Source organism: Amblyomma mixtum, chromosome 10 (genome assembly GCF_055824585.1).
Source record: "Amblyomma mixtum isolate Tamu chromosome 10, ASM5582458v1, whole genome shotgun sequence".
Taxonomy (NCBI): domain Eukaryota; kingdom Metazoa; phylum Arthropoda; class Arachnida; order Ixodida; family Ixodidae; genus Amblyomma; species Amblyomma mixtum.
Window position 1 is genome coordinate 162,760,555 of NC_143021.1, and position 13,754 is coordinate 162,774,308.

Sequence of the window (13,754 nt, forward strand, 5' to 3'; positions counted from 1 at the left end):
CAAAGTAAAGGACAAGCCACTCAGTCTGACAAGTGACATGTATCTTGCTAAGCTTGACAGGGCACTCGAACAATCACTCATGAGCTCAACAGTTGCAAGAGTGTTCCGATATGTACATGATTACCTAATTTTACTAGATTGTGACCCGGCTAGCTTCGCTGCGGAAGTGAATGACCTATGCGCGATATTCTTTGAAGTGCTTTCGCCGCTGGATATTACGCATGAAGTGGCGGTGAATGATCGCATTAAGTTCATTGATCTGACCTTATATTTTACTGATTTCCATGTATGCTGGGCATTTGATCCTAGGGGTAAAAAGCCCTTACTTCCGTACAGCTGAGCCCATTCGAAGCTTGTGAAAAGAGGCATTGTGGCGTCATGCTTTCAAAATGCCATGCAAAAATCCTGCCCACACAAGTTTGAATTTAGTTTCTCCAATCAGGTTGATAGGCTAACAGACGCAAAATACCCCCTTCATTTTCTGGTATCAGTAGCAGAAGGGATATTGAAAAATCTGAAGGAGGGCAAAGCTGTCCCCCATTCCAAACAAAAAAATCTGGCAGTAATACCTTATGTTCATGTGGTGTCCCACAATTTGAAGAGAATAGGCAAAAAGGCTGGAGTAGATGTTGTTTTTTCGGCTCCTGTCAGACTGAGTGGCTTGTGTGCGAGAGTTAATCGCCCGGATAAAAGATCGGAATCTAGTCATAATTGCAAGAAAAACCACAGGATGAAGTATGTGCCATGCCAAGACAACGTGGTGTACTCAGTCCCGTTGAAGTGTGGTAGGTCATACATCGGCCAAACTGGCCGGTGTCTAAATGAAAGACTTAAAGAGCACGCAAACAATGTCAAGAACGAGGCCCGCCACATAGGTATTCACTGTCGTGACTGTTCATGTTACCCAGAATTCAAAAACAGCCATGTTGTTACCAAACACAAGGATAAGCTTACACGAGAGATTATTGAGGCATCTGAGATCATGAAGCTGGGTGCGAATTGTATCAGCACTCCTTCCGTTGCCAGCTCGGTGAAAGAGCACAACTTCCTGATTTCAAATGATCGATGTACACGCGATACAGCTGCATGCGCATAGTGACTGGGATTGATACTTTCTGCTGCTCTCTGTTTCTTTGTTTTTTCTAAGGTGCAAAAGAGTATATATATGCTGCTAGCATCCGGAATAAACATTTGTTGTCAGTTCAGCGCTGTGTTTGTCCTCTTCTTCCCTTGGCCTTGTGCCGTTGCGCTGCTTCACTAGATATGTCAGACCAACTCGCCCACCAGTTCATGTTGGACACGAAATGTTGTCTTGATCTGACCAATGTACTCCTCCCCACACACCTCGCATTGAAGTTTGTAGATAACATTGCTCGAATCGCAGTCGAGGTCTTCATTTATGTGAAACGTAAAGCCATCGGACTTGGATTTTGCCAGTTTGGTGTCGCAAATGTGCGGACACACCTTGCAACGGGGTTTTCCGCATGGGTGGCTTCCACCTCGGGCAGCGGTCTTCTTTGTTTTCGCGTTGACAAGCAAGTCTCTCAAGTTCTTGTCCCTGCGGTACACCACTGGGGGTGGTTCCTTGAATATTAGTGACAGCCTATTACTCTGTCTGATTATATTAAAATGACGGCTTAGTATGTTGTTTACCCTGGGAGCAGTTGCGGAGTAAGTAAGGATTAGGTTTGTTTTGCTGTATTTTTTCACCTTGTTCTCTGCCAAAATGGAAGAACGGTCTAGGCTGAGAGCGCGTTGAATCGCGTCTTCGACTATTTCCCCCGGGTATTTTTGTCGTGACAAAGCGTCCTTGAGGGTCCCCGTATGCTGGTCAAATTCCTCTGTTGTAGAACATATTCTTCGGTATCTGTGAGCCTGAGAATATGGAATACTTGTTTTGCAGTGCTTCGGGTGGCTACTGTGAAAATGGAGATATTGCTGCCTATCCGTTGGTTTTCTGTATAGGGTAATCGAAAGGCAGTTGGCGTCTACCGATATTTCCACGTCGAGAAAGTTAATCTTTGAGTCGGAGATACAGTGGGTAAACCTAATGGAGGGATGCAGGGTATTAAAGCGCGCAATGAAGTCCAGCAGGCTCGCTTCATCATGTTCCCATACAAGAAAGATGTCGTCTAGGAGACGCTTGTAGAAAAGTGTTTTTTTTTTGCTGTTCCTCAATGAAGGGAATTTCTAGTGACGCCATAAAGATGCTGGCATAGGTAGGGGCCATTTTTGTGCCCATCGCAGTACCGCTTGTTTGGAGGTAGTGCTCGCCATCAAATTCAAAATTGTTGGAATTTAGGACCAGTTCAAGAAGGACAGAAAGGGTTCCACCGTCCAAATCAACCAAAGAGTTGGAGCTTTCGAATGCTGCCAGCGTTGCTGCTATGCCGTCTGCGTGCGGAATATTTGTATACAGGGAGCAAACATCCATAGTCGCCAGAAGGCCTCCTGTGGGGATGGTCAAGTTTGAAATCTCCCGAAGGAAATGGCTTGTGTCTTTGATGTACAAGGGAAAACGGGGAGGGATGTCCTTGATGAGAAAACTAATGAAATTTGATATGTTCTCCGTCACTGCCCCGTTGCTGGACACAATTGGACGGCCAGGATGGTTAACTTTATGTATTTTAGGGAGGAGACAAAACCGGCCTGGAGCTGGATTGCTCGGCGACATTGATTTTAACATTGCCTGAGTTACTCTACCGTCCTTAGCGAGTCCAGCAAGAGAGTCCTCTATTTCTGTCCCCAGTTGACGTGTGGGGTCGTTCGGAAGCTTTCTGTAAAACTGAGGATCATTGAGCTGGCGGTGGCCTTCTTTTAAATATTCTGATTTGTCCAGGATTACTATAGCTCCACTCTTGTCAGCCGGTTTTATTACGATGTTTTCGTCTTTACGCAACGTTTCCAAAGCCTGTCGTTCTTCGTTCGAGAGATTGTTGCGAACTGGACGTTGTTTTCCATACGCCCTTATTATGTCCTTCTGCACCGCAGATATGTACATATCAAGGTGTCTATCACGTTGTTCGCTCGGTGTCCACAACTTCTCTGAGACGGTGGGAATCGTTTGTTGTCTGTCGCTGGTGTTTTCGTGGAAATACTCCCTAAGGCGTAGGTTTCGCGCGAAATTGTCCAGATCCTGAAAAAGTTGAAACTCATTGAACCTACCAGATGCTGGACAAAAAGTTAAACCTTTGGAAAGGAGGCTGAGCTCGGCAGGTGTGAGTATCTTTTATGAATCATTAACCACGTTTGTGTTTCCACCAGCTGGCTCATAGTTCTCAGCCGCGGACCTCGTATCGACAACACCCCTAGAAATATGAGCAGTTGTGTCATTCCCTGGAGCTCGGACAGCAGTCTCACGGTCGACAGTTTCCAACCTACCATTAGCGCTTAGCTCGGACGGTTTGGTTTCTGTATATCTGTTTGAAGCCAGCGGAATTCGGTCACGTTCTAGCTTCTTGGTCTTATCCCTGGTTACTTCCTCTCTTCTTTTTGCCTCGTAGTTTTTTAGTTCGCTCAGTTCGGCAGTAGAGAGAGCATGTTGGCGTCTCTGCTCTTCCTCGACATATGGATCCATATATATGGATGCAATATGGATGCCATATGCTACGCCACACGCGCCCATCCCTTCTAAACAAGTAAAATGTTTCGTAGCCGTGATACCACTGTTTACGGTAACCGCATTTTCATGACTGTTTTTTTTTCATCTCATTATGAAGTCTATACTTAATTAAACGCCCTTCTTTTATCTTGTAAATAACCTTTCTGATGGCTGCAATTCCACAAGATGCATGCAGGCCTTATTTAGAGTTTTGAAATTGATGTTTGTCGCCAATATCAAGTATGCTGACTTTCATTTAGTATTTTTTGTAACTATATTTATTTCAGTACTCAACGCGCTATTTTCGTTTCCCTGAATTGGCATCATTACCACCACGATGCCGCTATGGTGATGAAGTCTTATTTTGTATTATATATGTACCTAACTTGTTCCCCTGTATTGTCTACTTTGCATACACTCCTGCATGGGCCCGAGAAGGGCCTGCAGTATTTGTATATAAATAAAAATAAATAAATATAGTTCCTAGCTGTTCTAACTTTGAACATTCATTGTTGCTGGTACGTTAAACAATATGTGTTACATCTGTTCTTGTTCCTAATGTTGGTTTCCAGTTCTATCTGAAAAATCACGCGCATCTTTCGAATATTACAAATGCGTTTACGTCAAGTTGTATATATTGTAGTGTTGTTTCCTATGTTAAATGTTAGTTCCTATCATTAAAACGAGTATTTATTTATGTCATACTTTCTGACACACTATATGAACATTCTGAACACAAGAACATGATATGTTAAGTTTCAGCTTTAAGTTAAAGCTATCAGAAAACTATGTTTTTCCAACATTCGTAAGAAATAAATCACGACATTTTAATGTTTTGTACCATGATTGGGCAGCTTCTTCTCCATATAACTGAGTTAGTGGGACGGTTGTGACCTGAAGCTTTGAAAGGTGAAGCCAGAGCCCAGGATCTTATGAATGTTGTAAGTGCAGCCTAATTTTGCAACGGGCTACCGCTGTTCGCGTCACAGCACTTATTGCAAAGGTAAAAGCTTGGGAGAGTTGGTGGTTGTTCATTCTAAAACAGCGCGAAAAAGACGGACAACAGGAAGAGACGTGCAAACAGGCGCTGACTCACAACTAGGATTTTAATGCAGAGACACCCCCTTATATAATGTGTGCGCGCAATAAAACTGAAAGTAGTGCGGAAAGACACATGAGGAGAGGGAGTGAAATAATCAAAACATACTTGTCGTCAAAGGTTTCACACATTGGCAGAAAGATACATCACTTATTTGTCAGGTAAAAGCACTGACAAAGAAGTGATGTATCTTTCTGCCAATGTGTGAAACCTTTGACGACAAGTACGCTTTGATTCTTCTACTCCCTCTCCTTATGTGTCTTTTCGCACTACTTTCGGTTTTATTGCGCGCCCACATCATATATATATATATAAGGGGGAGTCTCTGCATTAAAGTCCTAGTTGTGAGTCAGCGCCTGTTTGTACGTCTCTTCCTGCTGTCCGTGTCTTTTTGCGCCGTTTTAGAATGACTTTTTGCGTCGTGGGTTTCTTCTTGCGTGTGATGATTCTGATCCATCTGGAAGCAATAAGAAAACATTCGCCTTACTTCGCTCTCTCTCTCTCGTGGCACGGGACGCAAGGAGGCGTCAGGAGGAAGCCTTAATGGGGGCCGGAGTGGTGCTGCGGTTATCGGTCGCCTCGCAGTCGTGTCCGCCTATCGCGCCCCGCGCACGAGGCCGCCTTTCGCTGCGACGCTTTTCCGCGGCCAGCAGCCGTGACTATCGGCCACGACGCGACGTTGCCCGAAAACGCCAGCTCCCAGGGCGCTGCTTGCGCGAAGAGCATCACGTCATGGCGTCCCGGAGGGCTTCAGCATGCTACTCCACCGCGGCGGTAAGCAGTGAATGTGTCACACAGTAATTGGTGCACACGACTAGTAGCAACTAGAAGTCGATGAGTTAGGGTTGTTTCACATGCTGCGACTAGAACGAAAATAGTCCGTCTAGTCGGTGACGCCGCAGTGCGATTTTCGCACAGTGCTTTCACATGCAGCGCGTACCCAGCGAATTCGGTCGGAGGGACAAGCAAGGTTGCTCGATGTTCGCATAGGCAACCCACAATTAAACGCGACAGAAACGCTGCACGGAATGTGTTGATGATGTTATGACCAGCGTGTTTTTAGATGCAAGGCAATATTTTGTATGGTTTGATTAGAATAAACAGTTTTGCTTACGCCGCGGCAACAGCTCCCACGTGACTCCACGTCACACGCCGTCTCGGCGCTCCCCATTGGCCAGTCGCAGAGCCAACACACCGACGCTGGGGCTGAATTCCAACCGGGCGGAATTCGATCGCAGGCAGTCTGCGGCTAGACCGACGGCCCTCCCCAGTCGCAGACCGACAGAAGTCGCAGCGTCGCAGGCGAGAATGGCATGCATGTGAAACGGCCTTAACTCGTTTTCATGGTTTCGTCTCAAAAGGTGCGAAGGCGGCAGTATCCACTGTTGCACCGCGCGAGCCTGCCGGCAGTGAGGTGACAGGCTCGAATGCACTTCAGCTCGCCGATTTTCTCTGACAGGTATGGCAATGAACCTAGAACCACCCGCGGTATTGGTGAGAATGCTTGACTGCGACTTCGACAATGCTTCGACTGTCCGGTGACGTAGAACCAGTCTTCCTCTTTGCTTCCTGACCGGCACGAAATTGCCCCTTAGCCCAAGTGCAATCGAAGCAGCCACCGATTATCAGCAGTCGTGATTCCACGCGGGCTGGAGAGGCCAGACGTACTACAGTACATCCAGAAGCTGTGCGGACATAGCCGAACAGGCAGGAAGCACTCGGCGAGAAGGCTTGTAACCGCGCCACTTGAGATGACGTGATAGGCGGCAGCAGAATTTTCTCGAGTAGGCAAGAGTGGTAGACTACGAACCTTCACGTGACCTAATGTGGTACAAAGGGCCACTGCCGGCTACCTAAGACAATCTCCAGGAAGGCCTTGGAAGCATCACTGCATAATGAAGGCCATCCTCCTTTGCACCCCCGCCAAGCTGCGCGCGTCATCAGTTTATCAGGGATTCGGAACAGCGGTTTTAGTTGACTTGTTTTGCCATCGTTGTTTGGTCCATGTGACAATTCAGAGCGAACGGTGCATTTTCGTGTGCGCGTTACCCGCGGCTAAGTAATGCGTTCTTTTCCGGGTAGTGCAGAAACGTTACAACGTTGTTACTTTTTGTTTTGGTCCAACTTGCTACCATGCGCTCGTTTTTTAACGTTTGTGAATAGTTGCAAATAAACTTTGGAATAACATTTTCACGACAATTATAGGCATTTCAACAACATATGCACAACTTTCGCTAAAAAAATGAATCAACCCTTTGATCAGACACGCCATCTGTGATACCCTAAACCTTTAAGAGACACATCACAAGGAGCACGGGGAGCGAGAGCGGCACATCCTGCAATACACCTAATACATGGAACTGAAACACTCACCTTCACATGGCCTCAAACTTGTATAGTCAACCGTTTTGTAGGGAAAGTTTTGGTTTTGCATGCAATCTATGACAGGCCTCGTCTCAGGCATTTAACTGCAAAGTTCTGGTTGTTGAAACACTTAAATGTCGCACAAACTGAGGGAAAATTTGTGGAAAGCAATGCTCTAAAATATTGGAATTGTTGCCTTATGGTTACGAATTTAACGTTTTTATCGTTAGAATTTTTAAGGCTGCTTTATTGTTATTATTTCCTAAATAAAATATATCGTGCGCAGAATCCGAGTACTCTTCAGTTTTAACGTTAAAATGATGTTTGCCGCACAAGCATAATATTATTTCTTATTTTTTAACATCAGCCTAGGGTTCCAATGTAACAGTAACGTCACTGCAACTTAAACAACAATTTTATAACAATGTTTCAGTGGTCACTGCTACCTGGATTCTGGCGACAGTGGAATGTTTTAACACTTGTCGGAGGTATACGAGAATGAGAGGCCGCGGCTTTTAATACTAACTGTGCACTACACTCTAGCTCACAAGTCGGTCATACCCAACAATTCTGGGCAAAAGCAATTTTGAGCGGGTAACCGTTTATTAATGCAATGTTTTCATATAATGTAAGACTTCACTGTAAGAATCAATCATCCGCAGATCACCCGAAGGCAGGTTTGCATTTTTTGTTAGCGTTTTTTCTATCGTAAAAAGCGTTCCCCACTAGTTTTCAACGGCACTCTTAACTTTTCAATGCAATAGACGGAAACACTTAAAAAAAAGATTTCAGTTTGAGTTTCAGTTTATTCACTTTAGATGAGGGTTGTACAAAAGAGGGTGGTAAAAGCATCTGGGCCCTTAGCAAGCCGCTAGTTCGGGGCCATCAAATAAGTGCACAAAACAGCGTACCCAGGCGTCAACATAAAAAAAAAAACATTTTGGTACATATTACAAGAATGGACTATTACCTTCAATATTACCGCACTGATTCAGTCACAGCAATGCTAAAAGAGTGTCAGCTAGAATCACTAGAAGTAAGAAGACTAAAGCAGAAATTGAAACTTTTTTTCTGATAATGAATGATAAAGTCAAAGTTAATAAACATCACTATGTTGCACCTCCCCTGAAGCGTTGCCCTCGGAAAAATCACAGTAAGGTATTACAATCTATTATTACACGTACTGATGTCTATCGCTACTCCTTTTTTCCCGATGCTGTAGAAATTTGGAATCAACTACCAAGTGACGTTGTGGACCAAACAGATGTAGACAAATTTGTGATAGGTGTGAACGCGTTCCTGGAAGATTGCTGTGCAAATCTGTAATTCTGTGCATTTGAGTGTTTCTTTTTTTAGCGAAGAGAATTGAACTTGTGTCTGTATATGTTTCCCTCCCTGTAATGACCCTCATGCAGAGGGTTAACAGTATGAATAAATAAATAAAAATAAATAAATAAATAAATATTTACATAACAGTATCTTACAAATTTTCACTTTTCAAAATTTTTGTCCGAGAATGCTGGACATGTCAGCGCTGTGAATGCTGAGTTTATCGCAGCCAGTCAGAACGGCGTGCGCTAAAAAACGAGTTCCTCCGAGCCCCTCACACTGGGACTGGTGTCCCCATCTCTGGGAAGGAAAGAACACCAGAGTCCAGCTCCTGCGCGGTGGAGAGTCGGCATGCGCCATGTTTAAAAATGGCAGCGCATCACTCCGCAGCAGACCTCCATTCATGCGGACTTCTTGTAATTTAACCAATTTAAGGCCTTCGACACAATGAACCATGAAACCCTCTTATTAAAGTTAAATCGCTACGGTTTTTAGGGCGTTTTTCTTCAGTTGGTAAATTCCTATCTTCAATGTCACCACCACCAAAATGTTATAAATAATCATTATTTTCATGTGTGAGCAATTCGCGCAGGAGTACCTCAGGAAAGTATTGTGGGCCTCTGCTGCTTTGGTTTTACATCAGTGATCTCGTTAACATTGACAGCACAGCTAGATTTATCATATACGCTGATGACACCAGTATATTTTTTAATAGGGTGTGATATCGATCTTCTTATCTCAAGCGCAAATTTGCAGCTCAATAAACTTCATGCTTGGAGTATCGTTAACTCGCTCACCGGAAAAAGAACATAAAACAATAACTGTTGTCTTCAGGTTGAAAAATCATAACCTAGACACGCAATCCCAATCCATACTTAATCCCCGTGCCTGAAAAATTCAAATACTGTGTCAAGTTGAATGTCTCGGTGTTGTGTTCGAAAAAAAAATATGTCCTGTAATGCTCACATAGACGCAGTTGCAGCTAAAATTTCGCTTATTATGTGTATTCTGCGCAAAATGCGATATTGCGCACCTGTTACCATTAAACTCCTAATCTTCAATGTCTTGTTTACTTCACATATCAACTACTGCCACTATGTGTGGGGTACAACTATTCTGTCAAATATAGCTAAACTTTACATCGTACAAAAACGCAAATAGTATAGTCAGAAACGCCGCATACAATAGCCACACTGGACCTCTGTTCAAGGAAATTAACATTATGACACTTCTTGACATTGTAAAGCAATACTCACTAAGCGATATACTAACTGAATAAACGGAATAAGAGCATTTTGGGTGATTAGGCAAACCTGACTAGCAAACGACATGCACGCAATATTTGCAGTACTGAACTCTGAGATATGCCTCGACCACGTACTATGGTTTCCAGATGCTACGCAATAGGCTGCTATAGCTTCTAAACATGGACAATATTTCATAGCTGCAATACTGTTTTTGCGCAATGCATTCTAGCTACAATACCTGCACTTTTATGCTTTTTCTGCATTTCGTTGCACCCTGTATACTTCACTAAACTCTTTGTTTATACTGTAATTATCCTTGCTTACGTCTTGATTTTGTACCCGATCCTACCATGTTTGATACGTTTTTTTTGGTATTCTCGTTTGTTGCCAATGCCATATCTAGGGGCCGTGGACCACGTTAAGCCCAGTTAGAGGTTTTTTGTTCACGGTCCTCAAAACTGACAATGTTGATGTTAGGACAAAATGAAATGAAAACAATGAACGAATGAAACAATCGCTGTATTTTTAAAACATATCTTCTACTACCTTTTCAGTTACAGCAATAATTGTTGGAAAAAAAAAGTCACAACCATCCTCGAATATTTGGGGGACTATTTGCTGTCTTTCTGGGCCTGATTGAACGCAAGACCTCTATCTTTCATTGTGTTCGAAACAACTTGAGAGATGAAGTATATTTCTTACCATGACAGACTTGTAACAATTTTGTGTAGAATAAAATTGAAGGGGCCACTTGAACTGCGCCTTAAGAGCATGACGTGATAAGGTAAAGGTTGATACCCATATATGCAGAAGGTCAGAAGTACTTGTATTTGGGAGTGTTGGTTCATAACTTTTCAGGAGGACACAGGGGCGCAATAAAAGACACGGACATAGAAGTAGACAGGGACGAGCGCTTACTATCAACAGGCTTTATTCGACGTAGACCGTTAATATACCTTCGCTTTACCCAAGCGCCACTGTGCGAATCACAAGCACGTGGATACCAGAGAACACAAAAAGAAATCCAAAGGCAGGCGATTACAGAAATCTATGTAAGAAAACCATTTCAGATCGGCGAAGTATCAGAGATGAATCACTGATGCAGTTATCTCCTTTTTTTCTGATGTAATAGGCTTCCACCAGTTCCCGTTCAATCTGATCGCGGCTTCTCAACAATACTCTACAGTCCGATAAGCGGGGAAAACAGGCGACCTTAGTCTTCTTTGTGCATTCTTGGCAATGGTCCGGGAGATGGGAGCCTGTCTTGTTTAAAGAGTTCTTGTGCTCCAGAAGGCGCTGGTTGAGGCAACGTCCAGTTTACCCAACGTAAACCTTCCCGCAAGTGAGCGGGAACTCATATACAACTCCTTTTTTGCAGGTTACGTGGGGCTTACGGTGTTTTACGCCACACAGTTGCCGTTTGTCTTTTCTTCTTATGCGTGCGCACAGACTGGACAACTTTCGCGGAGCAGAAAAAACTACTTCTACTGCATACTTCTTGGCCACCTTCTTGATGTTGTGGGAAGTTCTGTGTACGTATGGTACCACTTCCGGCCTTGAACACTTCGTTGGGTCTTTCGCATTGGTCCGCTTGCTGCCCTCCAATTTTTTGGCCAAGGACTGCGTCACAGCAAGAATGAGGGAATCAGGGAAGCCTGCCTTTTCCAGCCTTGAGACCTGTGACAAGAAGCCATCGTGCACAGCGTGGTGACATGACTTCGTTAGTGCAGACGAAATACATTGTAAAGCGATAGCCCTTTTGACCGTCTTAGAATGATTGGAATGAAATGTTAGCAAATCTTTCTTTGCGCGCGGACAATACCGCCAGCAAACATGTGAAGGGTGAAATGTTAAGGTGATATCTAAAAACTGCAGTTGGTTATCACTGCTTGGCTTTTCATGGGTAAAGGTGAGTCCCATGCCTTTCCTTCCAAACGTATCTAAAACATCAGCTAAGGCCTCCTCAAAACTAAGATCACCTTCCTTTAACAGAGCCAGGTAGTCATCTACATATCTGAAGACGTGAGCTATACGGTCTGTGTCAAAAGTTTCACTCAAAGAGCGGTGAACTTGCGATAAAAAAATAGTAGATAGAACCGGGTTCTATCTCCTGCGGCATGCTATGCCCAAAACCAGGAGTGGCTCGCGGGCATCAGACACCGCCAATTCATGAAGCTCGCAGCCCAGACAACGGAAGTTTGGTCGAAGTGCTCCATCAACCAAGCGATGAGACGCCTGGAAGAATTGAGGAAAGTCAAGATGAAGGCACCGGAACGCCAAGATGTGCTAGTCTTGGGAGGAGCCGAAGTACCGGAAGAGATTGCGTCCGTCCTAAAGGAGGGGCCAAAATTCAGCGTCCCAGCCATTCTCAAGCCTTACGAATGGCTGTCTCTGAATCGACGACTTGCCTACAGAACGGCGCAAGAAAACCAGGAAAGGTGCCTCCTGGACGGCATCGACCCCATCACGAGGTCAGTCGGTAACACGAGTACTCCAAACCACCGATCCGATCCCACCGCAAGGGTTGTTGCTTTTTTCAAAGCCAATTCTCTCGAGCTTATGCAGGCAGACAAAGAAAGCGGTTTCGTCATTATTCCATCAGGCCTTTTCAACGAAAAGGCAGTTGAAGCCGTCACCAAGTCTTTTAAGACAGTGGAAGTGAAAAGATATTCAGTGAAGAGAAGTGCCATGTCACTCGGCGAGGAACTTCAACTGCACAGACTAGCCGGCGCCATTGGGAAGGCTGAAGGGAACTGTTTATCGGTTTTTTTCACCGCAAAAACCCACAAGAGCGGCATTCCTTTTCGGACCATCGTTAGCGAAAAGGGCACATGGCAAAAGGAAGTCAGTCAGTTCCTGCTCAAGCACCTCAGGACACTGCAAGATGCGGACCCTTATGTCACTAAGAACTCTGATGAAGTGATAGCCTTTGTTCAGTCTGCGAATAATATTAAGTCCGGTTTCTCAATCGATGTTAAGGATCTTTTCTATTCTATTCCACACCAGCCCCTGTTCACCGCGGTGCGTGATTGTATAGATAGAAATGGCATCACCGCGTTTCAAAATGCCACTGGTTTGAATGTGGACAGCTTCATGTCATTAGTAGAGCTTTACCTGAATGCCACTTCTATTGAATTTAATGATCGTACCTATCTTCAAAAGCAAGGTATTTGCATAGGCTCTTGCGTAGCCCCGGTTCTATCTACTATTTTTTTATCGCAAGTTGACCGCTCTTTGAGTGAAACTTTTGACACAGACCGTATAGCTCACGTCTTCAGATATGTAGATGACTACCTGGTTCTGTTAAAGGAAGGTGATCTTAGTTTTGACGAGGCCGTAGCTGATGTTTTAGATACGTTTGGAAGGAAAGGCATGGGACTCACCTTTACCCATGAAAAGCCAAGCAGTGATAACCAACTGCAGTTTTTAGATATCACCTTAACATTTCACCCTTCACATGTTTGCTGGCGGTATTGTCCGCGCGCAAAGAAAGATTTGCTAACATTTCATTCCAATCATTCTAAGACGGTCAAAAGGGCTATCGCTTTACAATGTATTTCGTCTGCACTAACGAAGTCATGTCACCACGCTGTGCACGATGGCTTCTTGTCACAGGTCTCAAGGCTGGAAAAGGCAGGCTTCCCTGATTCCCTCATTCTTGCTGTGACGCAGTCCTTGGCCAAAAAATTGGAGGGCAGCAAGCGGACCAATGCGAAAGACCCAACGAAGTGTTCAAGGCCGGAAGTGGTACCATACGTACACAGATCTTCCCACAACATCAAGAAGGTGGCCAAGAAGTACGGAGTAGAAGTAGTTTTTTCTGCTCCGCGAAAGTTGTCCGGTCTGTGCGCACGCATAAGAAGAAAAGACAAACGGCAAGAGTGTGGCGTAAAACACCGTAAGCCCCACGTAACCTGCAAAAAAGGAGTTGTATATGAGTTCCCGCTCACTTGCGGGAAGGTTTACGTTGGGCAAACTGGACGTTGCCTCAACCAGCGCCTTCTGGAGCACAAGAACTCTTTAAAGAAGACAGGCTCCCATCTCCCGGACCATTGCCAAGAATGCACTAAGAAGACTAAGGTCGCCTGTTCTCCCCGCTTATCGGACTGTAGAG

At 44.6% G+C, this 13,754-nt stretch overlaps 2 protein-coding genes across 2 annotated transcripts in view; both read left to right on the plus strand.

Moving 5' to 3' along the window:
• LOC149327565 (protein stum homolog) overlaps positions 1-13,754 on the plus strand; it is a 246,846-nt gene that overhangs the window by 50,909 nt on the left and 182,183 nt on the right. The gene's annotated exons all lie outside the window — the stretch shown is intronic.
• LOC149327566 (uncharacterized) lies at positions 11,810-13,307 on the plus strand. Its single transcript, XM_089565152.1, has 2 exons — positions 11,810-12,111; positions 13,256-13,307. Exons 1-2 carry the CDS (start codon positions 11,810-11,812, stop codon positions 13,305-13,307), a joined length of 354 nt encoding a protein of 117 aa, XP_089421278.1.